Source organism: Parus major, chromosome 6 (genome assembly GCF_001522545.3).
Source record: "Parus major isolate Abel chromosome 6, Parus_major1.1, whole genome shotgun sequence".
Taxonomy (NCBI): domain Eukaryota; kingdom Metazoa; phylum Chordata; class Aves; order Passeriformes; family Paridae; genus Parus; species Parus major.
This window is the reverse complement of record NC_031775.1, coordinates 16059044-16083135: the sequence shown is the minus strand read 5'-3', so window position 1 is coordinate 16083135 and position 24092 is coordinate 16059044. Positions and strand designations below refer to the sequence as shown.

General features: G+C 38.4%; 1 protein-coding gene across 2 annotated transcripts; it reads left to right on the top strand.

The window, feature by feature from the left end:
• Positions 1 to 966: 966 nt before the first annotated feature.
• KIF11 (kinesin family member 11) lies at positions 967 to 22806 on the top strand. 2 transcript variants are annotated; one of them, XM_015632555.3, is made up of 22 exons: positions 969 to 1139; positions 4106 to 4238; positions 4348 to 4445; positions 4527 to 4605; positions 4915 to 5100; positions 5182 to 5306; positions 7841 to 7931; positions 8185 to 8427; positions 8538 to 8633; positions 9244 to 9332; positions 9854 to 9941; positions 10722 to 10910; positions 12082 to 12289; positions 12542 to 12714; positions 13002 to 13124; positions 14015 to 14173; positions 14560 to 14699; positions 15348 to 15627; positions 16741 to 16963; positions 17196 to 17350; positions 17666 to 17782; positions 18465 to 22806. In XM_015632555.3, the coding sequence occupies exons 1-22, from the start codon at positions 1060 to 1062 to the stop codon at positions 18585 to 18587; spliced, it is 3198 nt and encodes a 1065-aa protein (XP_015488041.1). In that variant the 5' UTR covers positions 969 to 1059; the 3' UTR covers positions 18588 to 22806. The 2 variants fall into 2 exon arrangements, with proteins under 2 accessions (XP_015488042.1, XP_015488041.1); XM_015632556.2 differs by lacking the exons at positions 16741 to 16963; positions 17196 to 17350; positions 17666 to 17782; positions 18465 to 22806 and adding an exon at positions 15753 to 16385 and having other exon boundaries at positions 967 to 1139.
• Positions 22807 to 24092: the final 1286 nt, after the last annotated feature.

The window sequence follows — 24092 nt, the reverse complement described above, 5'->3', positions numbered from 1 at the left end:
TGTCCTGTCCTAGATCTCCATCTAGCAAAGCATTTAATAGTGCCTCAAAGGAAGCTCTCACAGGGAAGCCAGGGTGACATAAATGGCAAAGTGGTTCACACGGTGTAGTTTCAAAGTAAAAGGATGGATGTGGTGCAACCCATGAGGCTTTGTGCTTAGTCTGTAACTACTTATTTTCATTCTTACATAGGATTTCCCCACTACTCGATAAGGCAACACCAACTTGTAAACCTGTAAAGTGGAAAGTTAGATGTGGAGTTCAGACTGATATAGATGAGTTGTGCTGGAGACCTGCCTGAGCTGAAGCCTGCACAAGGTGCAGAGGGACCAGAGCAGAGCTCTGCATGCATGGCCAGGAGCGCACAGGGCAGGTAGGGTGTGCCCTGTGCTGGGGCACCCCCGGCCGAGAGGACAGCAGGTGCCCTGCTGGGAACGGTGAGCGCTGTGCCTTTCTGTGCAAATAGAAACCTGATCGTTTCAAACAAGCGAAGGAACGTTTCAGTTCCACGAAGCATTGGCGAGCTGTGCTTATTTGTCATGATGTTTAAGGAAGTAGTGGGCCACCTGGAGAGCTACGAGAAGAACGGATGGCTGAAGGGCTTGACCTGTGAGAAAGGGTTGTATGGATGATTTGACTGTAGCAGACTGTTGGCGGGCAGTTTGGCTGCCCTCAGACTCGTAGGTGTCAGCGGCAGCCGCAGAGGAGGCCAGATATTGTCCTGCTGGCCTCTCACGGTACTAGCGGCACAGACGAGCCGTACGGCAGGTACGGGGGGACATCGGGTATCGCGTCACGGTTTAGCGGGATCAGCAGCCCAGGAGTTTGGGGAGGCCGGCCCGGTCTAACCCACCTTACCTCACGGTGCCGGGGCGGAGCAGCACCACAACTCCCAGCGCCGCCGCCGCCAGGATTTGAAATCCCGTCCCGTGGTGCCCCGGGGCCGCCGCTGATTGGCCGGGACGGGCGGTGCGCGGTTCAAAGCGGCGCTGGCGGCAGCGCGCGCGCCCGACCCGAGCCGAGGTTCTGTGGCAGCGCTTCGGTCCCGTCCCGGTCCCGCCATGGCTTCCCTCGGCTCCCAGGGTGGCAGCACCAAGAAGGAAGAGAAGGGCAAGAACATCCAGGTGGTGGTGCGATGCAGGTACGTGTGGCGGGCCTTCTCTGGGCGAGCGTTAGGGGCCGGTCCGCGGGCAAGCCCCAGGGAGGTCCCGCGTTGGTGCCTCCGGGCCCACACGGTGTCCGCACAGCACCTCGGACAGCCCGCGGGGCCGTGTGACAGGCGCTGTGCAGCTGTGGCTCTGCCGGGCTCGGTGTCCGGCTGCGGATACGTGCTCCAGCGGATCGCTGTGTCTGCCCGCAGCGGTCGCTGCGAGGGAGCCGCCCGTACCCCTCGGCACCGCGCTGGGAGCTGCCTGTCCCGGGCACCGGTCTGCGGTTGAGGCAGGCCCGTGCGTCCCGCAGGGAAGCGGCGCTTCCGCAGAAGTGTTTTGAGCGATTTTTTACAGCTTTAAAAGGCAAAAAGCTGCAGTTTCCGAACTTGATTCGGCGCACACCCAGTATGAAGCTGCGTAGGAAGCTCAAGGAGAGCTACGTGGAATTAATATGACATTCGAGACACACAAAAACTCTGGCTGAATTGTGTACTTCTGACAGCTCCTGTGGGAAGTCGTTAAGCTTTAACAGATAGATTGTTGCTACGCTCGCTGTGTCGCATAATTTCATTGGTGCAGACTTTCAAGGGGACAGGCAATGGGATGGGGGTCTGCTGCTGAAGTAAAAATGACCAAATATCTTGGTTGATGAGATGAATTTACTTTTTGGTATGAAGTAGTATATTTAATGTACCATAAAATTAGGTTCTCTTTGTAGTTCTGAGGTGGCTTTAAAAAGTTGCTTACTGCTACTACATAATAATGTTAAGGCACTGTATGTTAAAACTGTAATACTGGTAATATATTATGCATGGTGTTTGAAACACCTTTAGAAGCTGGGGTTTTTTTGAGCCAGATCTGCAAATATTAGTTTACATATTATGTTTTAATGTCTTTTGCAATCATATTCTCAAGCTTACGAGTTCTGCTTTTACAGAGGCACAATAAATATAGAAATTAAAATCAATTTAGCCTTATCTTTGCAGTGCAACTACAAAGCTTCTGAAACAAATGTGGGATTGGTGAAAGTGTTGATGTGAGTCAAGTCTATTTCAAAAGAATAAGTTGATTTAAGCAACTGGATTTGAAATGCTGTCAAGAGCAGAGCAGCTATTTTCTTTTTATGTGTCTCAATTATTCTGGAATAGCTTTATCAAGTTTTTATTTTAACTAAATATAATGCTCACTGTGCTACTTTTAACATCAGGACTGTCCACGGTGGAATGTTCTGCTTTTGCTGTAGTTCATAGACAAATTGCTATGTCAAGAGTTAGTTTCTAACCTCTTAAAACTTCCTTGCCCGCTCTTGCCCTTTGTAGAGCTTGTTTTTTTTAATAGCTTCAGTTTATTTGAGTTAATAAATGTTTCTTCTATGTTTCTTTTTTCTTCTGCATCAAGTCAGATTCTCCTTATAGATAGGAAGGTAGATGTAACTTTGTTCTTTGGTGTCCTAATTTGTTCTTAAAACCTGATCGGTCTGAGCATAAAAAAAAAAATCTTTTCAAGCAACACATTTACTGAGCTTTGGTAGAACAGAAATTTGGAAACTCAGAATGCATGCATTAGCATTGTTAATTATGTCCTTCATACCTAAGGGGCTGAACCCGAGATCAAGTGTCTCCATGGCACACCAGGCAGCTGTTTGTGTAGTGGTGATGGTGATGATTTGTACTCCTGCTCCAGCCCAGCTAAATTGTTCCCCTAATATGACAGCTGTGGGGTCTTGCACCTCCTGCCATGGACTGGTTCAGTATTACATGGTTACACAGCAGAATATGTTCACTGTTCTGTTACTTTAAAAGTCATTAAACTGAAGCTATAACTTGCTGCTGTGAACAAGATTTTAGTGATCTTCTGTTGTCATCAGTCGATCTTGCACCCAGGTGTCCCATGGTCTGTTTAGAATCTGACAGTTCAGCCTTGGTGATGTATTGAGGGAGACATGTTAGCACAAGGTTCAGGAAACTCGAGGTGCTATGTGCTTGTGGTTTTCTTGTATTTTGTGGGGTTCTTTTCTTTAACATTATAATTCAAGGAGCATCTGAAGTGTCTCTAGTGTCAAGATACTTTCAAGAGTAAGTATGAAATAGAGATTGTAGAAGTTATATTTTCAAGCTGACTGCACAGGTAAACTATATGGGTAGCATAGACATTCAGTGCAGTAGCACTAGTTAATGAAGAATAAAGTAGGATTTCATGCTTTTTAGGGCATTTCCATGCATTTCAGGAGAAATAGTAGCAAATGTGCCCTTAAGGAAAATGGTGTGCACCAAGTTTGAATTAACTTACTGGTGAAACAAGATGCTCACCATCAAGTTCAAAAATTTTGTTGTCCCTCTCTTAAACGTTTTTACTATGGTTGACTTTAAATTAATGTGGACTTCTCCCCCCTGCCCCCCAATCTCATGTTTTGTCTGTCTTATTAAATATTACTCAGGTACATCAGTATTATAAAGGTTCTGGTATTGCTGCTTACTATGCTGCAATTAATAGGGTCTGTTGGTATTTTTGGTGCTTTAGAGTGTTCTGTCATCTGCATTTGATTCACTGTTGCAGTAACTTGCGTTTCTAAGTGGTTTTTTTTTTGAAGCCTGTTATTTGAACAGTTGTTTAATGTTTCATATTCTACCCCCTGTAACTGAGTATGTTCTAATGTTACCTATGTGTGCATCTATATGGTCTTGAAAGTGGTTATAGGCTTGTTAAAAATATGTATGTAACAAACAGAAAGCTATGGATGCCTGAGTTGTCTCACAGTGGGTGAAAGGTAAAACAGGGCCAAATTGCGGTATTTTTTTCTTAAACAATTATTAAACAGATAAAGTTAAAAACTTCGTTCTTTTTGCCCAGTTATACTATTCTAGGTCCTTAACCTGAATGATATTACTGCTTCATCTCTTTTCTGTTCTTGTTAGCAATGATTTCAATCCAATATTCCTGACTTCTGTCCTTTTAGGCCTTTTAATGCCTCAGAACTTAAAGCGAGCTCCTACGCTGTCATAGACTGTGATCAAGCAAGAAAGGAAGTCAGTGTCCGCACCGGAGGAGTGACAGATAAGTCATCAAGAAAGACTTACACATTTGATATGGTTGGTAACTGCTTGTCAAGTTGGGGGCTTCTGGAAACAAGCTAATACTTAGTGTGACATTATACATTATTGTATAGATAAATGGGCTGTGTTGTCTTTGTGTCAATAGGTTTTTGGAGCTCAGGCAAAGCAGATTGATGTGTACCGGAGTGTTGTGTGTCCCATTTTGGATGAAGTTATTATGGGCTACAACTGTACAGTGTTTGCGTAAGTAAGCCAATAATTACTATTAGGAAATTTCATTTGTATTTTAGTTTCTTGTTTACATTTTTATTTTTATTCTCACAGTTACGGCCAAACTGGTACTGGTAAGACCTTCACAATGGAAGGGGAGCGGTCACCCAATGAAGAATATACTTGGGAAGAGGTATGTTTTCATTCCTGAGATTGCTCTTGTCTGTAGTGTAGTTCAAAGTTGGAAACTGAAGAAGGCTAAAGAAAACCAAAAATTGATGTCTTTCAAATTCTGAAGCTGACTTTCCTTAGAAATTTGTAGATTAACAGTCTTATTCATTTATATGAAAAGGACTACTTTACATCTTTAATGTATTGCATTCAACTCTTGTTGACTTTTATATTCTTGTTTACATCCAGTCAGACTAGTTGAAATTCTACCCCCTACCTCCAAATCTCTTTCAGTATATTTATAAATTAAATATTTCTTTTTAATTTATAGGATCCACTAGCAGGTATCATACCCCGTACATTGCATCAAATATTTGAAAAACTCACAGAGAATGGTACCGAGTTTTCCGTGAAAGTCTCTCTTTTGGAAATCTATAATGAGGAGCTTTTTGATCTTCTGAATCCTACTCCTGATGTTGGGGAAAGACTACAGATGTTTGATGATCCTCGAAACAAGGTTAGTTCTACAAAATTTGTTACTTTGAGGTTTTCAGGATTGTTGAGAGATGTATAATAAGCATGTATTACTTTCTGACAGAGGGGTGTAATTATTAAAGGCTTGGAAGAAGTAACTGTACACAACAAAAATCAAGTTTACCAAATCCTGGAAAGGGGTGCAGCCAAAAGAACAACTGCAGCTACTTACATGAACGCATATTCCAGGTACAAATCTTCCCCATTTCAGAAACCTTGTTTTGTTCTTTCTTAAACAGACTCTTACTGAAGAAGAAGGAAGCTAGAGTAAACATGACATCGTCTTGAGATTGTCTGTCACAGTGCAGACTCTCAAACGTGGGTTAGAAAGCTCTAGTTACAATTTCTTTCTTACCATGTGCTGTGGGATGATTGCAATAGGTGTATGAAGGGATAACATGGTTTAACCCCAGCCAGCAGCCAAGCCTATCTGACCACTCATTCACTCCCCCATCTGCAGGATTTAGGGAGAGAATTGGAAGTGTAAAAGCTGGAAAACTCATGGGTTGAGATAAAGACAGTTTAATAGGGATAGCAAAGGCTGTGCACACAAGCAAAGCAAGAAATTAATTCACTGCTTCCGATGGTTAATATATCTCCATGAGAGCAGGGCCCCATCATGTGTAACAGTGATTTGGGAAGACAAATGCCATCACTCCAAATGTCCCCTCCATTTTTCTTCCCTCTTCCCCCCCACTTTATATACTGAGCCTGATGCTATATGGTCTGGAATATCCCTTTGGTAATTTGGGGTCACCTGTCCTGGCTGTGTCTCCTTCCAACTCCCTGTGCATTCTGAATCTCCTTGCCAGTGTTACAGCAGCCAAAGCCCTTACAACAATGTCTCTGTATCAGCAGCCCTCTGTACAGCACAAATCCAAAACACAGCCCCATAACAGCCACTGTGAAGAAAACTAACTCCACACAAAAAAAAACATACAAAGCATCATAAAATCTGAATGCTTCTCAAGTTAAAAAAGGACAAGCTATTTCTCCCTGCATTGTTTTTAATACAAGCTTCTCCTCTTGTTTAGAGTTTGCCTGCTTTGTAATTATTATATTCTTTGTAAATATGTAGTGTCTGTTTGGAACAGTAGCCCTGGGATTCCACCTAACTCTAGCTGAGATAAAAGCATCATAATGTTCTTAATTAGACATTTAGAATATTGAAGTTTAAGTATAACTCAGAATTATGAAGTTAAATTTTTCGAAGCTTTTTATGCCTATGAAAACAGAAGGGCTAAATCTGACAAATACATAAGTGAAATACATTGCATGTACTAGTATGAGATAAATGCTCCTTGCAGTAGATGCTGTACATTTTCAAAAAGAAGGTTCCTTTCAATTTTGGAAGATGTTTAGTTGATATACCTTTATCAGAGGGGTGGGTTTTCTTCATTCTTGCTGTTCTAGGTGGCTGGATGTTTTGGCCAGTCCCATTTACTAAATAAACTTGGCGTCAGAGTCTTGAATATCCTTTCCTCTCTGTACCAGCAGTAGGAAATGATACCTTAGGATTTGCTACTGAAGTTTGGCGTTTCAAAATACTGCTAATATCTGCTTTTTACAGATCCAGCTCAAGATCGTCATTTCAAAATCTGGTTTCTGTAAAATTTGCAAACTAGGTTTGGGAATAAGATTGTATGGCAGTAAGGGCTGCTTCATATGGGTGCAGGTCATAGAATGTAATATAGGGACACCTGGGTCAGAAATAGCATTCTTTTTATTACTGTCTTCACATTCTTGAGCTGTAGATGTGATATCTGAACAAGTAGTTGCAATACTATGGTATGTACCCTGCCTGTTTTGTATTGTATTTTAATTTCAAGATATACTGACCATGTCTATCTACTGGTGGAAGGAAATGGGTATTTTTTACTGCTGATTGGAACACAGAACTCATTTTGTCTGAGATTCCAGAGAATTTTGAGATTTTATTGTGCCTGATGTGTTGTTTTATGTATGGTCAAACTGGTGTATTTTGACATCTCTGGCTTTTCTATATGTGTCAGCTTCCTGTAGTAAAAACTTATTAAAGGAATAAACTCAATCTAAAATAATCTGCACTATGAGAGTGGGGAAACACTGGAACATGTTGCCCAGAGAAATTATAATGCTTCATCCCTAGAAGTGTCCAAGGTCATGTTGGATGGGGCTTTGAGCAGCCTGGTCTAGTGGAAGGTGTCCTTGCCCATGATAGGAGGGTTGGAGCTAGGTGAAACCATTCCATTATTCAGTGATCTTAAACTATTACTATTTTTGATGGAAAAATTAATATAACTTCTAAATTTTTGTTGGGTTGAACTAGTTGCTGAATTTTCTTAGCCTGCATAAAGAAAGTTATGTTCCTTACTCACATTCTGTGAAACTGCTCTTAGCATAAGGACTGAAAAAAATCCTGCGAGTCAGTTTCTGTGAGACATTTGTGAATTGGGAATACACAAATGTAAGCAAAACCAAGGCATTTCTCCTGCTTCTCCTTGAAATAAGATAAAATTTATAGGTTGAATGAGTCAAATGTCAACCAATTGCTTCATCACTGGTTTTAAATACCATATTCATATGTACACACACAAAATAGCAGAATAACTTTGTGTCTTGAAAATGTAATTTGTAGTTCATGGGCTAAATGTATTCTCTATAAGGAGCACAGAACTTGTTGCAGTCATATAACAACTAGATATTTGGCTTTAATGGAACATCTGAAACTGATTTCTTTGCAGCCGTTCCCACTCTGTGTTTTCAATTACCATCCATATGAAAGAAACAACGCTAGATGGAGAAGAACTTGTTAAAATTGGAAAGCTGAACTTGGTAAGTATTTGAAATAAGTGTCATTGATAAATTTTTTTAGCCATATAGTTGATTAGAGTTTTTTCCTGATAAGGGGAAAATTACTGTTTTCATAAAGTGATAGGACATTTATTTGTTGCTATGAAAAATACCAGTCCCATTTGGCACCTCAGTGTCTCCTGAAAAACTGGTAAGCTCTTTTATGTGTTCTGCAAGACTTTGGGGTGAGCATTCTTCAGGGTGATTGAGACAGAAGCATACCCTGCCTTTTCAGGTTGATCTTGCAGGAAGTGAAAACATTGGTCGATCTGGGGCTGTTGACAAAAGAGCTCGTGAAGCTGGAAATATCAACCAGTCTCTGCTGACACTAGGAAGAGTGATTACTGCTCTAGTGGAAAGAGCCCCTCATATTCCATACAGGGAGTCTAAACTCACAAGAATCCTTCAAGACTCTCTTGGGGGAAGGACAAAAACATCAATAATTGCCACAATTTCGCCTGCATCTGTAAATCTTGAGGTAAATTAAAATCTGAAAACCTATTCCAAAAATAAATAGTATATTTTACTAATGATACAAAAATGAGTTAATTCCTCAGTTTGACCTAGTCTTACATTTGTTTTTCACAGGAAACATTGAGTACACTGGAATATGCCCACAGAGCAAAGAATATAATGAACAAGCCTGAAGTTAATCAGAAGCTAACAAAAAAAGCTCTCATTAAGGTAACTAGATGTGTATCTTAAAAAATGAAGTTACAGATTAGGCATGACTTTTTGTTAATGTAGTCTTTGCTGTTTGCAGGAGTATGGGAGAAGCTTTTCTGAAGTGATTTTAATTACTGAACTGATGCTTTTAGACTAGAGCTGCACTGATATAGCAATGGTCCCTGCAGATATTGGAACTGCTGATGAGACTAAAGTTGAATGGAGAGTTATTGCTACTAGCTGTGACTGTGGGTGTTACATGTTTGCAATTTTGCACTTTCCGTAGAAAGTGCCTGAATTAAAGGGAACTTGTCAGTAATTACAAGTGACGAGCCAGTGTAAAGTAGCTCTGCCCCTAAGGAAGCTGTGATTCCCATTGTAAGTTGCTAAATGCAACCAAGTATGACCTTCAAATGGAAGGTTTCAGTGCTCTACATATAGCCAATATATATCCAATGATATGAATTTAAATGGTGTTATACTGAACTTAGAGCAGAGTTTAAGTTCTTTGCTCTTGTGCTTATGCAAAATTTCTGTAGAGCACTACCTTTGTGAAGTACCTGTTAAGCTGAATATCAAAACCAAAATAGGAATTTTCAGGTTTACATGTGATTGTTTCTTTATGCAGGAATATACTGAAGAGATTGAGCGTCTGAAGCGAGACCTTGCTGCTGCTCGAGAGAAAAATGGAATCTATATTTCTGTTGAAAACTATGAGTATGTCTGCAAAATTTCTATAAAATAACTAGCAACAAATCTCAGATACTGGTATCTATCCTTATACAGATAAGTATGTACTTGCAGATCTATTTTTAGTCCAGGAAGTTGAAGATAGTTAGGAAAACTTAACTGTTTGGTCAACTTGTTCTTTCAAAATTAATTATTATACAGATAAAATCCAATAGGCTTGCACTGAGGAGTTTGTCTATGTGCAAAACTTACCATAAACATTGCTCAGCATGCAGATTTACACTTGCAACCTTTTTTTTTTTTTTTCCAGTGGAAGTTAATACAGGAAAGTAAATTTGATATTGATATATTCAGTTCTAAGAGGGCTAGTTTGCACAGAAAGTTTACAATGGAAAATTGTCTTAAATCTTTTCTGCCTTAAGTGAAAACTACCTGCTATTCATATAGAATTTAGCAATATTTCTTTTTTGAAATTGCTGAAAATGTAGTGTAAAATCTTAAAGCTGCCTCTTACTTGACTAATTTTTTTATTTTAATTCTTGCTTGAGAGCCCTTAGTGGAAAGCTGACGGTCCAGGAAGAACAAATTACAGAGTATATTGACAAAATCAGTGTCATGGAGGAAGAAGTGAAAAGGGTAAGTGATGTTTTTCAACTGTGACTTAAATCTGCCAAAAAATGGAAGAAATTCTCCTTTCAAAGTGAGGAAAAAAGTTTGAGGAAAGAACACTCAGAATATTCTTCTTGTTGTTGTTGATATTAAAGTTCCCCAATTAGTCAAGAGTGGAAGCTTCCTAGTCCTTGAAGTTAGGATTTTGAAATAATGAATATGAAATTGCAGGTTGCAATACCTATTTTTTTAAAGCTGATTTAATGTCTAGTACTATAATTTGCTTTGCTGAATTTTCAACAAAAAATCTGCTTGTAAAATGGTATCATCTCAGTTGACAGGTATCTGCTTAGGAGCAAAGAATGAGGGGAGAGAGGTCATGAGCTTCCTTTAAACAAATTCCATGAAAATTGGAGCTGCTTGTTTAAGAGAAATGTAGAAATTAATTTGCTGGTATATGTACCTCCTCTATGTAATCAACTTTACTGACTCTTTTCAGTATATCTGGTCATGTTTGTTTAGTGGGATTCTTTTCCTTGTGCTGTAGCAGTTATTGGCTCTTGTTTTTCGAGAGGGGAAGTAAGTGGTTATTACAGTAAGAATGGTGTTGGCTTGATATTTTCAGTGATTATAAAGACTACAGAAACCTGTAGTTTAGGTTTAAGACCTGAGTCCTAAAGCTAAAATTACATTGCTAGATGACAATTTGCCTTCTGTCATTGTCATGTAATTTGAGAGATGTGAAATGAGACTGTCAAATTTATAAAAAGTGATGTTGCCTTATTTGATGATTGTCTTCCTATTTAGGTCACTGAACTATTCAGAGTCAGTAAAAATGAACTTGAACAGTGTAAAACAGATTTGCAAATCAAGGAGAAAGAACTGGAAGAAACTCAAAAAGACCTGCAAGAAACCAAGGTTCAGCTGGCTGAAGAGGAATATGTGGTTTCAGTTTTGGAAAATACTGAGCAAAAACTTCATGGCACAGCTAGCAAGGTTGTCACAGTTGTACTTACTGTTAAACAGCTTCCTGTGATTGGGAGTTTCTTGGGCTATTCAAGGAAATCAATTGTTGCTAAAGCATGATGTGAGTGAGACAAGACCTGGATTTAAGATGGGAAACTAGGATTAGATTGCAAGACTTTGTGGCACTATTGACAGTTGACTGCTAAACATTTTGGTTGGTCTGGACCTAACTTTCCCTCAGGCCAGTTTCTCATGGAAGTTCCAGTGCTTTGCAGTATCTATTATCATGAGTTTTTTTGCAGAACAAGTAGTTTTCTTTCAAAATCTTATGACTGGTCCTGCAAAACAGTAAACTATACATACCTGAAGGACCTGGTCTAGTGCAACATATCCCTGCCCATGGTAGGAGACTTGGAAATAAATGCTCTTTAATGTTCCTTCCAACCCAAACCATCCTATGAACTGGGCTAGAAAAATAGCAAAAAGCTTTGAATAATGTTGCCCTGTCACCTCTGTGTTTTAGGGTATGTTTTTGATGTGCTTGTAGATTAGTCATAATTATCAAAACAGACTTGAAGTAGAGAAGAGAGAGTGTCCTGCTATTTAAACTGCAAAATGATGAAACTTGTTTCTTCAGGCACTAGGGCAATTTCTTTGTTTGGATTCTTGTATGATTAGGAGGGGATGACTGGTTTTTACGTGTGTGTTATGGAGTATTTGAGACAAATGGGTACAGAAATTACTTATGCTCACTACAAACCAGGACTCTACTATTTGTATGAATTCTAAATTATTTATTGAAGGACTAGTACTAGAAACCTCTTGCTTGAGTACTATATTAAAGAATATATTTACTGCCACATTGTTCAGAAAAAAGTAGAAGTGCTCAGGTATTTTTCAGTTAATACTCTGGAATAAATGATAGCTTTATTCCTTATTATACTGAGGCAGTAATTTATTAATGCTTTGATTTTAAAGCCAGAACAAATGGTCTCTGGAAGGTAACTTTTTCTCATGTTCTAAAAGCATAAATGACATAACACCATGGTCTAGAACTGTTGTAATCTAATAATGTAAAGGGAAATACCTATCTTCCAAGAGAGGTAACTTCTTTAACTCAGAGCTGTTGTTGCTTTTCCTTATATAATATGTGTTTGACTTGTTGTTTAAAGACTTACTAAAATAACTTTAAAAATTGTAGTTATTAAGTACAGTTGAAGAAACTACAAGAGATGTATCTGGGCTCCATGCAAAACTGGACCGTAAGAAGGCTGTTGATCAACACAATGCTGTTGTCCAAAATACATTTGCAGGACAAATGAATGCTTTGTTCAGCAAAATACAAGATTCAATTACTGAAAACAGTTTGAAGCAGCAGCAGATGCTGACATCTTATACAAATTTTATAGGTAAGTGTAATACCTGTATTAGTAGTTATCCTGTAGTAATCTTAGTCTCAAAGACCACTTCCTAAAATGTATCTGTTTTAGGAAAGAAGTGGTTTTATTTAAGTGACATAATTATTACAGTTGCACCAGTAATAATGTGTCTGGGATGATCCACAGCCTTCCTGTAATGGGCAATAAGGTGATGAGTAATAAAAAGTTCCTGTCTTACAGCAGAACTTTAAAAAAAATTTTAAATCTGGTTTTCTTTTGTAGGTGACCTCCTGTCTACCAGTTCTTCTACAGCAGATATTCTTGCATCAGTTGTATCAGCATCTTTTGCCTCTCTTAAAGAATTGGTGTCTGCTGAAGTTTCTCACATGTCTGAAAAAATAACACAACAGGAGAATCTATCACTTGATTGTAAAGCAGAGCTGCTGAGATTAATTGTTAGTACATTTGCATCTTAAATATTTGAAACTGGTTTTGATCAAAAGGGGTTCTGTATATGTATAGAATGTTTTCTAATGCTCTTTACCTGTATCTGCTTCACCCCTGATCATGATTGTCCCTCCCCACTTCCCCTCCTGTGTCACCACAGCACAAGCTGTAATGTACTATAGAGCATATACTGTCATAATAAGAGTACATGGATTTGTACATAGTAGCTTTTTACAAATGTAGATGAAGGAACAGCCATGTTCTGGTTTAATTTTTTTATTTTTTTTCTTCCTAGGAGGAACATGAAACTGGATTAGGAAGAGCAGTAAACAGCTTGACACCAGTGGTAGAATTTGTCTTGGGGTTAAACTGTCAGTTCCAGAGTAACTTGGAGAAATACTCTGCTGTGGCTGACCAGGTAATACACATAGCCTGCCTCTTTGGCTTGTGCTTTGCTATTTTATTTAATTTACAGGTAATATGTTCTTTGTTTTTCTGTAGTATGTCAGAGTGTTTCCACTTTTTGTCTAGCCTTTTACCCTTTATCTTGTCCCATGAGTTCTATCTTTTAACTTTCAGACTTTTTTCCTCTCCTGAGTGTGATAAATTTGCTTGTTCTCTATACTGGCACAGCTATTTGCCTGAGTGCCACAGTAGAATGGTAAAACATGGATGCTTAAATCTTTATTAGCAACAAATATTTGATATTTTTAATATATTCTTCCCCTGTATTTTAGAAATCTGAAAAAAAAAGTCAGCTTAGGCAAGTCTTACCACTCCAAAATTTTTATGCTTTCCTATGAAACATTTTCTATAGCCCCTTTGATTTCTGGGGAAATGTGATGCTTTATCTTGTTAACAACCATAAGTGCAAGCAATACTGCACTTACTGAAGACCTTTGGTTCAAGTTACAGTTCTATCTCATGATACTTCTGTAGAACTGCAGCATCATTAATTTCTTTTTTTTTTTTTTCGTTTTTTCCATTTTGTCAAAAACAAGTCTTTGTTTCTGGTCACTTGTTTCTTTTACTGAAACATTTTCCCCTCACGTCAATTACATTTCATGAGGAATCAACTCCCTTGTCTGGAAGGTTTTTATTGGTTTTCAGGCTTAGACAGCAGATAGTCCATGGCTTATGAGCTCTAAGTGTGACTTTTTGCCTTTTATGCACAGTACTTCATTAATGCCTTTTGATAATATCCTTGGGGTAGAGTTTGTTTCTGTGTCAGTTATGTTAAGGAAAAATATCAGTTTCTTAAATAAAGATCTAAAAATCTAACTGTAAGTAAAACTTTTTTTCTTTAAGATGGAGGGCCACAAAAGGGAAATGGATACCTTCTTCGGAGATCTTTTTCTCACTCTGCAAAAAATACAAGAAGAAACAGCTGGTGGCTTTGCTCAGCTCCAGCATAATTGTGACAGTTTAAAAGAAGAAGTGGAAACGACGAGGTTGGCACATAGAAAGGTATCCTTAGAGTAAGAAAACACCCTAAAACCAAGTGTGATTACTTGATTTGATTTAAATTATTATGTGGTAGTAAACCATTATACTTACCTCAGAAAAAAATGTTAGGAGGACAGTAACTTGATCCTAATTCTATTGAACTTTTGTTAGCCTGCTTTAAGTAATTTATATAGGAATGTAGCGAAATCCCCTTCCCCTTCTGTGAGTATATTCAATATAGTGCATTTACACGTGTCTCCAAAAGCAAAGTGTCTGTGTCTTCACTACACAAAAATTGTACCTTCTGCTTTAGAAAACCCTGCATTTTTAATCCAGGCATTCAGCTACACTTAAGAGTGTTAAAAAGTGCAGAATAACAGTGAAACTTGTGGTATTTTTCTTGATAGAGCGCAGCCAAATTGATATCTGTACTGCAAAGCCAGCTCGACCTGTTTGCTCAGGAGACTCAGAAGAACTTAACTGATGTACTCACAAAAAATGGAAGCCTGAAGACCACCATCACTGCTATGCAAGAAAATGTTCACCTGTAAGGAGCAGTTCTTTTTGCTGTACATTCATGCAAGATAAACTATGTATGAAGAGAACTTCAAAATTGGATGCTCTTAATATTTATGTTCTTATAAAGCCTGCTGGGCATGGCCTGTGTATTAGAGCTGAGCTCTGCCACTGAGTGTAGATCATAGTTGGCCTTTCCCCAGAGTAAACAGTAGTTCAAAAAAGCTTGGCCTTGAACTTGTTTCCTGAGCAAGTTGTGTGTGATAACAAAGTATCATTTTGGGTGTAATATGCTGAGGAGTGTCCCTCAGTGTCTGGACTTCAGAACTACATATTATAAAGGTTTACCTTGAAGCATAATAATGTATCTATTGCAATATGTTTCATTCAATTGCAGACTGAATAACCAAGGTCTTGCTGAAGTTTTTAGTTTGTGGTTAGGGTCTTTTGGTTCTCTTTTCAGGTTTTTTGTTTGGTGGAGGTTTTGGTTTTTGTTTTTTTTTAGCAAATCTGCTGCTGCAAAGTGCTGTGAATTTGCTGTGTAGGACAACAATATAATAATTAACTGGCTTGATAGAACTATGCTATTTCACTGGCTCTGGTCTCATGTTTCTAAAAGTGTACGGTGTTAAAATCTACCTTTCAAAATCTCTGAACTCTTACAAATATGTTGTTGCAGGAAAACTACAGACCTAGTCAGCAGTACAAATTCCAATCACAACAAATTTACTGCATCTCTGGATAATTTCTCTCAAGAGCTCAGGAGTATAAATGCTGAAAACAAGACAATGCTGGAAGAATCCAATGATCACTGTCAGCATCTTCTCAGCAATCTCAAAAATGTGTCTCAGGATGCCAGTACATGGGGTGAATTTACAACTGCTCAGATGGTCAACTTTACAAATCAGCAGCTATTGTCATTCAAGGATGAGAAACAGCAATTTCAGTATTTACAAAAGGTACCTATAGTCATTTGTAGTCTAATGCAACATCCTGAGACAAGCTACACTGCAGAATTTGTAGAGGGGAGAAAAAAGTTCTCTGTTATAGTCAAACCAAAACGATGTTTTGTTTTTTTTTATAGCATTTACTAAGCTTAAGAAGATGCAACTAGAGGAAAGCAAAAGACTAAATTAAGAGGAAGACTTTGAACTTCAAGTGCCCCTAACCTCAAAAAATGGTGTCATGACTAATGCTATACAGCTAACTTGTAATCTGAGCATTTATATCATCTTAGTAGTGTTTAATTCTAAAGCTTTATCTACCGTACTGTCCTTGGGAGGGGCACAGTGATCAAATGAAGTCTGTTTCCTGGAGAATGCAAATGACTTTCTTAGATTGAATCAATATGGGAGAAAGCATCCTTTTAAGTATATACAAGTATATACTTGGCCTCTTATCTAAGAGTTTCTCTCTTATGTTTTTGATTTTTTTTTTTAATTTCTAGCACACGTTTCACATCCCAACCTTTTTTTGTTGTTGTTGTTGTTGCAATAAAATAGGCAAATCCAATATTTTGTGAACAGAAGGAAAAACTCAGCTAGAAATTTCCTTCACACAGAATATTCTGAATTGGAAGGGATTTCCAAGGATCAAGTCCAGCTATAAACTAAAACCATTTGTGGTCTCAACACATATCTATTGTACCTGCTGAACACTTCATGAGTTCAATTTCAGTGGGGATGGCTGAAAACATTTTCTTTTTCATCTGCAAATGCATACAGTTTCTAGTTCTTGTAGGATGTTCATGTTCAGTTGAATATCCTAATTCTGTGCAGGGTTTGTGCACAGAAGCATGAGGAGTCTGGTCTGAGCCAGATGGCATCATCTTTATTCTTGAGACTAGCTTTCTAAAATGATCATACTTTCTAAGAAACTGACTCTCTTCTGAAGATAGGTCTCAAAATGAGAGTGTAAAACTGGCACCGAAACTTCTCAATTTGAGGTCTCAGTTGTTTCGTTTCAGGTCATGTCACTAATTGTGCACCACATCTTAGAAAAGAGGCCATAGTCTTACCTTTCCTGTTAACTTGGTGTTTTTAGTTGGGTTGTTTTTTTTATTTCATTTTCAGAAAAATGAAGAAGACTGTGATAAAGCAATAGCTGAAACTGCTGACCACATTGGCAGACAAAAGGCTGCTGAGGGGAAGGTGCTAAATGGCCTTCTGGATCAGATAAAGGTGGATCAGGAGATACTTGTGGAGCAGAAGCTGGCACTTAAAGAGGAAGTACATCATGGACTAACTCAGGTTAATAGTTTCCTGCAAGAGGATCTCAAAGTGGATGTTCCAACAGGTATTTAAGCAGGTTGGGGACAGAATGGTCTTAGAGAAAACAGTTTGAGTTCCAGAATTCATAAGTGAAGGTTAATGGGGACATGATATAAACTGGGCAGCCTTACACCTTATTTTTAAGATGTATGCAAATAATGGTGATTGAACAAAGCATGATTTCTGTGATGAGTTGATGTAAAATTTAGGATCTGAATTTAAAGCAAACACTGAAAAGTGTATAATCTTCATTAAAGGGACAACTCCACAGAGAAAGGACTACTTGTATCCAGTCACACTCGTGAGAACAGAGCCCCGGGAACTACTTCTGGAGCAATTAAGGCAAAATCAAACAAATCTTGATGCTATTCTAAGCAGTGTGGTAAATGAGGTGGAGGATGATGCAGGTCAGGTAAGTATATAAATGGCAAATTAGGCTCTTGAATGAAGATTTCACATCTTTGAGAATTTTCCGTGCCCTTGTGCAGAGTTGACTGGAACCCCAGGGCTGTTGTAGCCTTTGTGTTTTACAGTGTACTTGGACTCAAGTGTCCTGAGCTTTTGACAAAAGCAATCTCTTGAAAAATAAAGATATTAGTAACTTAGATTTCATTCCTGTTTTTCAAGAATTGAAGTGGCATATCTCTTATAAATCTCACCATGTTTAATACATTCACTGAGGAAATTCAGACATTAAATACATATTTCTGAAAAACTTGTGTTTTAGGACCTGTTGGAAGAGGAAGGAGAGTTGCAAGAACCCAGTGAAAGCCTTGCTTGTGACAAATTCTTGATGGATAAAAATGTATATTGCCACACAAATGGTGGCATTCCTTTTTTCCAGGTAACTTCCACAGATAACAAAACAGCTGTATATTTGAGAGAAGAAATATCATTGTTCCATGCAGTGCTGTAGGTAGTTTCAAGGCACTTGTCTTTTAGGGTAGCCTCACAACTTGTTCAAATCCTGTAGATACTGCTTTGTTAACTTAGTGCAACAGCAGTTACAGTTAAAGTAACAACAGATTCTGATAGCAGTTAATGGTGGATAAAATAATGCAGATTTCTGACAAGCTGAACAGACAGTTGAAAACTGCTCAGCAAATAAAGAAAATTGTCATAATTTGCTAGATGTGTTAATGGAAGAGTTGAAATGACATGGAGTATTTTTTTAGAGGCCTGACAGAAATATTGGCATTCTTAAGTCTTCACGGGTTTGTGTTTTTTTACTTACTTGCTTCTTACCCTTTTGTTGTACCAATGTATCAGTGTAAACTTCTTGGTATATTAGTCTAGGGGTTTTCTTGCTGAGGAAAGCATATTTTCTTGTTGTGGACCCTTTAAAAATAGCTGCTGAGTTTGTGTGTCTACAGTCAATCTCTTGAGTAAATGCAATATATTGGGTACCTTTCTCAGGAGTTACATCAACTTATTTTCTCAGAACACGGTGTACTGCATTGCACATGAGCAAGACTCTTTAATTTCTCTGTATTCTCTTAACATTGGGTATTTTCTTTAAATCCCAGCACAAAAGAAGTCTCAAAAAGGGTAAAGAGAACAAATCTGCAGCTCCAGTGGAGAACAAAATGGAGGATATGACAGAAGAATTTCTTCAGAAATCTAAGCATCCTTTAAGATTGCTGAACTAAGATATATCCTCTGAAGATTCCTGTTTTTAAATATGTCTTACTGAGCCATAACTTTTTTTTTGTTATTCTCAGTGTCTCTATATAGTGATACAAAGCTGAATCAAAATATTTCCCTGCTCAATCTCATGCCTTGGTCCCATTTTTATATGTTGCAGCTTGCAAAGTTTTAAGGAAAAAAAGCCTGTAGATTATGGTGCTGTTATGTTAAATATATATGTACGTTGTCAAGTAAGAAATTTTGTTTCTCAGTAGATCTAAAATACAGAAAGGGATGTGGAAATATGCTTTGTCAGCATTATAAATTACCATTTTATGTATTAATTAGCTGTAAATAAGTGTTCTGGTTTTATACCTGCTTTTTATTCCAGTTGCTCTTCAACTATGATACTTCAAATAAATTAATACATGGAAAACAAATGTACAAGCACCTCACTCAGAGTAAAACAAACTTACCTAACTTTCTTATGGTGCTAGGTTTAAGTTAGCTAAAACATTATCAGCTATGTCGTAAGTCTTGTGCTGTCAGAAGAGGATGGTTCTTTCCCTTGTTTCACAAAAGGCAATAATATTATTTCAGTGCCTCTTCATTCTGTGAAATTTTACTGCTGGATCTTGGGCTTTTTGTTTGTTTGAACCCCACTGTTCTTCCTCTTGCGGATGTGAGCTGTTGGTTGGGACACAAAGTCTATCAGGTTCTGTTAACATAAGCTGGCAGCATTTCTTTAAGATCTAGGGTTCTTAACATTAAAATATGCAAACTTGGTTACAAATGCAGCTTCTGTGTTGTATAATGGCATTGAATTTCTTTTCATGCTCCTCCCCTGGATATTTGAGGAAAACTTCAAGCTGTAACATGCCAAAGAAGTAGAAGAGTAAGAATATCATGGTAGTAGGGAGAGACACTGGAAGGCAACCCTAATTGCATTGAAGCACTATTCTTACATAATTGTCCAAACATTATTTGGGAAATAGTTCACTTTTCTGTATTGAGCTTGCAGGCTTAACATTGATGTTTCTTCAAATAGGTGCATTTATTTGTCTTTGAACCAAGTATGTAAATTACTTGTACCCTTGACACCATTCAGACAGCACTTTGCAGTCCTGCTAGAGTCAGAAGGACCCTTGCACTGATTCTCTGAACTGTAGGATGAGGGAGACCCTTGGCCAATTGTCTGTCTGAACACCTATCTTGCCTCTTATTATTTATCTTCTCTTTCACAGCTGTGGGCAAAGCTAATTGCTTTCCAGCAGTCTAATAGCAGGAGAAAAAGCATTATTTCCCTTTCAAGTGACTAAGAAGCACAAATACAGCCTTGTTTTAGGTTTCTCGGGTAAAGCAGGAGGCAGCTTAGTACCTTCCATCTTGGTACCTACATATACTGAATCTTTCTCCAGCTGTAAGGGACTTGAAGCACTGGAAGCTGCAAGACTCTTTTCAGTGTGTTTGGAGTATTGTGAAATTCTGGCACCTAAAACTTAATGGGCTTAGTTCTTCAGCCTCTAGGATCCATTTTCTTGCAACACATACCTGTTAACACTGGCTAGATGCTAGCATAATCTTCCACAATGGTTCAAGAAATCATTTACTATCATCCCCAAGGGTTGATCTCACAGCTGTATTGAATAGCCTAAACCAAGTGGGGGGAGAGGCTTGCCACAAGCCTTTTTACCCTACTACATTTTCCCTGTGGAGTTGACAGGATTAGTATGAACAAACAAACTGGAATAGCCAGTAACTGAGTGGGCTTGCATCCACAAAATCATGCCATGTTTTGTGGTCCCTGTCTTTATCCTCTTTGAACCTCTCTACCTTGACTTTGGTTCCTGCAGTGCGGGCACAGCCTGCTTTCCTTAACAGCTGTATAAATTTCAGGGGCTGCTTCTCACTTTCTCTTCCTCTGAAGTAGCCTTCAAAGTCATGTCCCTTATTTACTATAGTGGCAGTGATCTGCTGATCATTCTTCCTTTGGCCCAGGTATCCAGAGGCCACACCAAAGCTGAATAAGCTGAAAAATTTGGATGCAGAACATGTCCTGGCTTCCCTGTCTGTGCTCCTCTCCCACTAGATGGCCCTAACACTAAAGGTTGGTCTGAGCTCAGGTACTGGCTGCTAACCAGGACTTGGAAATAAGTGTTTTGCCAAGCTTTTCCTCAAGCATCTGTCAAAAAAACATTTCAGAATCTAATAATGAATTTATGCTTCCATGTAGAGAATTCCATACTCAAGTTTCAGTAGGGGTTTGCTTTATGAAGAGCCACATTAGTGTAAAAGATCATCTAGCGCATGTCTTAGGCTTTACTGCAGGGTCAATAGACCCTCCTGGTAACTAAATTCTTGTCCTGCCCTGCTGTCCCCCGCCACATAAACACTGCCGAAAGCAGCACTAATTTATTTTAGTGTACTGTAATGATGTATGACAAAGAGAAAAGAAGGGTAAGAAAAAGAAACAGTTGTTTCTTGTGTGCACTCGTTGTAATCACAGATCTAACCCAGAGGAAGGAAATGGCACTGTCCAGACTAACTTGGTGGTGGTTTGATTTTGTCCTGTGTAAAGCATCCTTTACAAGAAGGATACAAAGCCATTTACACAGAACAATTAGCCAGGTCACACCCACAATGACTCAAGCCAGCTGAGCATGAAGGGACCGTTGTAGTGACTGGGGCTTTAGTGTATGGCCATGTTCTAATTAATCTGATGAGTACTGTTTGGATTCTAGATTAGTGGTTAAGTGAGACAGCTCTTGATTTAACAACGAACTTAGATACAATGAATGCAATGTGGGGAAATTAAATAAGGAAAAATAAGTTTAAATGCGTGTCAAGGGTGAAATGCAGACAATAGTAAGAGGAGCACAAGAAGCACTGATGATTAAGAGTCAGCAGCTTCCCTTTCAAGTGAAAAATGAGCTGCCAGGAGGAAAGCAAGGCAAGGAAACTTCCTGCTTCCTCCTGGAAATCAGGGAGCTGCAGCACTTGCTGCATCTGAGTTGTTGAGGGATGTAATGTTTACTTGAAGAGAGAAGACTGAGCTGACTGGCTGCTATTGATGACTGCCTTTATTTTGGGTATCAAACAATTGCATGGGGCTGGAGAGGAGTGAGGAGAGGGCACAGAGTTGCTAGACTGCTTTTCTTTTTTCTGTTATTAGGTGTCAGTCAGCATTGCAATTAGCTGTTAAAAGGGTACAGGAAACAAGAGGAAGCCTTTAGCTCTTTGGAGTGATAAAAAATATTAGACCAGTAAGAACTGAAAAAATAGAGTTAACATTCCTTTTTCCTCAAAAAGAGATTTAAGGGGGGAAAATAAATTTCTAATGTTTGACAACATTAAATATAGGAAAATAAGTATATTCACTAACTATGTATTTTAAAATTTATGTGTTTTAAACAAGTGTTTACAACCATTTGACTACTATTTTTTTTCTTTTTCTGTTACAAACTACTTTTTATGGTAGAGGGCAATGCTCTATAAACTGCCCACCCATGCAGGTACTTTGTAAAGTTAAACAACAATAAATCATGCTATGCTTTGCATTCATAGGCTTTAAGTGACAGGGTTCCATAGGTGAGATGCAGACCACCTAGCAAAGCAGACTGTCCTTGGAGGGTGAGCACAAGCTCAACCCAGGCAGCATTGCTGTGCCCAGTCTTGAAACTGTTAAGAGTACGAGCACAGCAAATGCAGTGAAGTGAATGTTGACATTTCTGTGTTGTATTTCTATACTTCTAATATATCCTTTGGCTCCTGAGAAAAGGCTCTAGCTACCAAGAGAAGGGCATGGTTAGAGAGCTACACAAGTGCTCTTCAGACAGATAAAAAGGAGCAAATGCTTGGTCTTGGCAGTCTCTCATCAGTGAAGAGGTTAGAAACAAGCTGCCTCTTTTATATTAGGTCTGAAAATTGTTCCATTTTCCCAGCTTTCTAGAACTTTGTGAGATAATTGTCAGTTTCCAGGTGGCACAAAGTTAAATTTTGTAAAATAATGGATGTTAACTAGATTGCTTTGTTTTTCTCCAAAATATTAAACCTATATAAATATTCCCTTAAATTCTGTAGTTATTCTTGAAATGTTTTTGTCACTCGTGGTCTGTTTATAACCTAATCATTGTACTTCAGAGGACAAGGCACAATGACCAAAACTTTGAACTTGGTAAGTGCATTTCCTTTATTAAAAATGATCAAATAAAGGAATTAAATAAACGGAAATATCACATAAAAATACACTCATTTTTTTCAGAGCTTCTTAGTTCTTGTCAACATGTATATGTGTATATATATATATAATTTTATTCTGAGAATGTCCAGAATACTAAAGCTACTTTTTAATGTGATAAAGAATTTTCTTTTTGTTGCCAGAGGTTAATTTAAAAAGATGTATTTTTCCCCTAATTAACATGGAGGTTTTGTAAAGCAAAAAATAACAATTAGCAGGAACTAATATATGCTTTTTTAGCCTTTTTAAAACATAAAATACACAGTAAGATACTTCTCTTCCTCCATTCAAGTAATAATAATGACTGATGCTTCTCCAAGGACTGATTGCCCACTGCACAAGTCCAGTCTTGCTAATTCTGCTACAGTCACTTGATTTACAGTAAAGTTAGTAAGATGAACGATCAGAATCTCCGTTTTCCAAAGTACACACAGAGTTAAAATGATGCCTAAAAAACCCACAAAACAATCAAAGGCCCTGTTAGATCTCTACAGCCAAAAGACTCCATGGTATTTGGAAGGGTTTGTCTGGGCAAGGGGAGAAGTCTTTTTCATGCCTACTTCACTATGCTCTTTTACAGGTACTTCAAGCATATCTACTTCCCCTACTTTGTAAAATGATTTTGGGATCTCTCTGGATAGGTGTGAAGTTATTGTTCTGCTCCTAAAAACCAGACTCAAATTCAGCTGAAGCTTAGCACTGCCTGCAGTGGCCGCTGTATCACGCCAGTCCTTAGGCAAAGTGTGTAGCACAGGGAGGGCAGGGATATCTGTTTTATGGCACATAACCATGCTGAATCTGAGCACCAGTGCTCCCACTTTGGAAGTAGAAATTTGAACATGTTTCTAAGGGAGTAAATTCCAATTTGTGGGTTTTTTGGGGTGTTGAGGGGTTTTTTTTGGTTTAGTGGTTGGGGTTTTTTTGGTGTGGTTTTTGGTTGGTTGGTTTTGGGGGGTTTGGTTGTTTGTTTTGTTTTGTTGTTGTTTTAAGGGTATTTTTGGTGACACAGAAGAGCTTAAGTAATCCATGTCTTATGTAAAGATTGTTTTGGGAAATTGGTTTTTCACATTTCAATTATCTTCCTCTAATGCTCAAACTGAAACCTAAGCAGCACTGTTATTATGTTCAGAAGGTAAAGGAAACAAAGAAGTGAATCACTTATCATTTGCTATAGCCACTGTCTTCTCTGACTTAATTAAAATATGACATTAATTTGGAAACCGTTCAGCTACAGATACATATTTAAATGGTTATAATATAATAATGATAGGTGCCAAAATTTTATTCACTC

Excerpts from the sequence above, each read along its gene's own strand:
- KIF11 (XM_015632555.3), top strand. The coding sequence starts at position 1,060 with ATGGCTTCCCTCGGCTCCCAGGGTGGCAGCACCAAGAAGGAAGAGAAG. Across the intron at positions 4,446-4,526 it reads TACAACTGTACAGTGTTTGC|TTACGGCCAAACTGGTACTG; the intron begins GTAAGTAAGCCA and ends TTATTCTCACAG. Across the intron at positions 17,783-18,464 it reads GTGGCATTCCTTTTTTCCAG|CACAAAAGAAGTCTCAAAAA; the intron begins GTAACTTCCACA and ends TTTAAATCCCAG.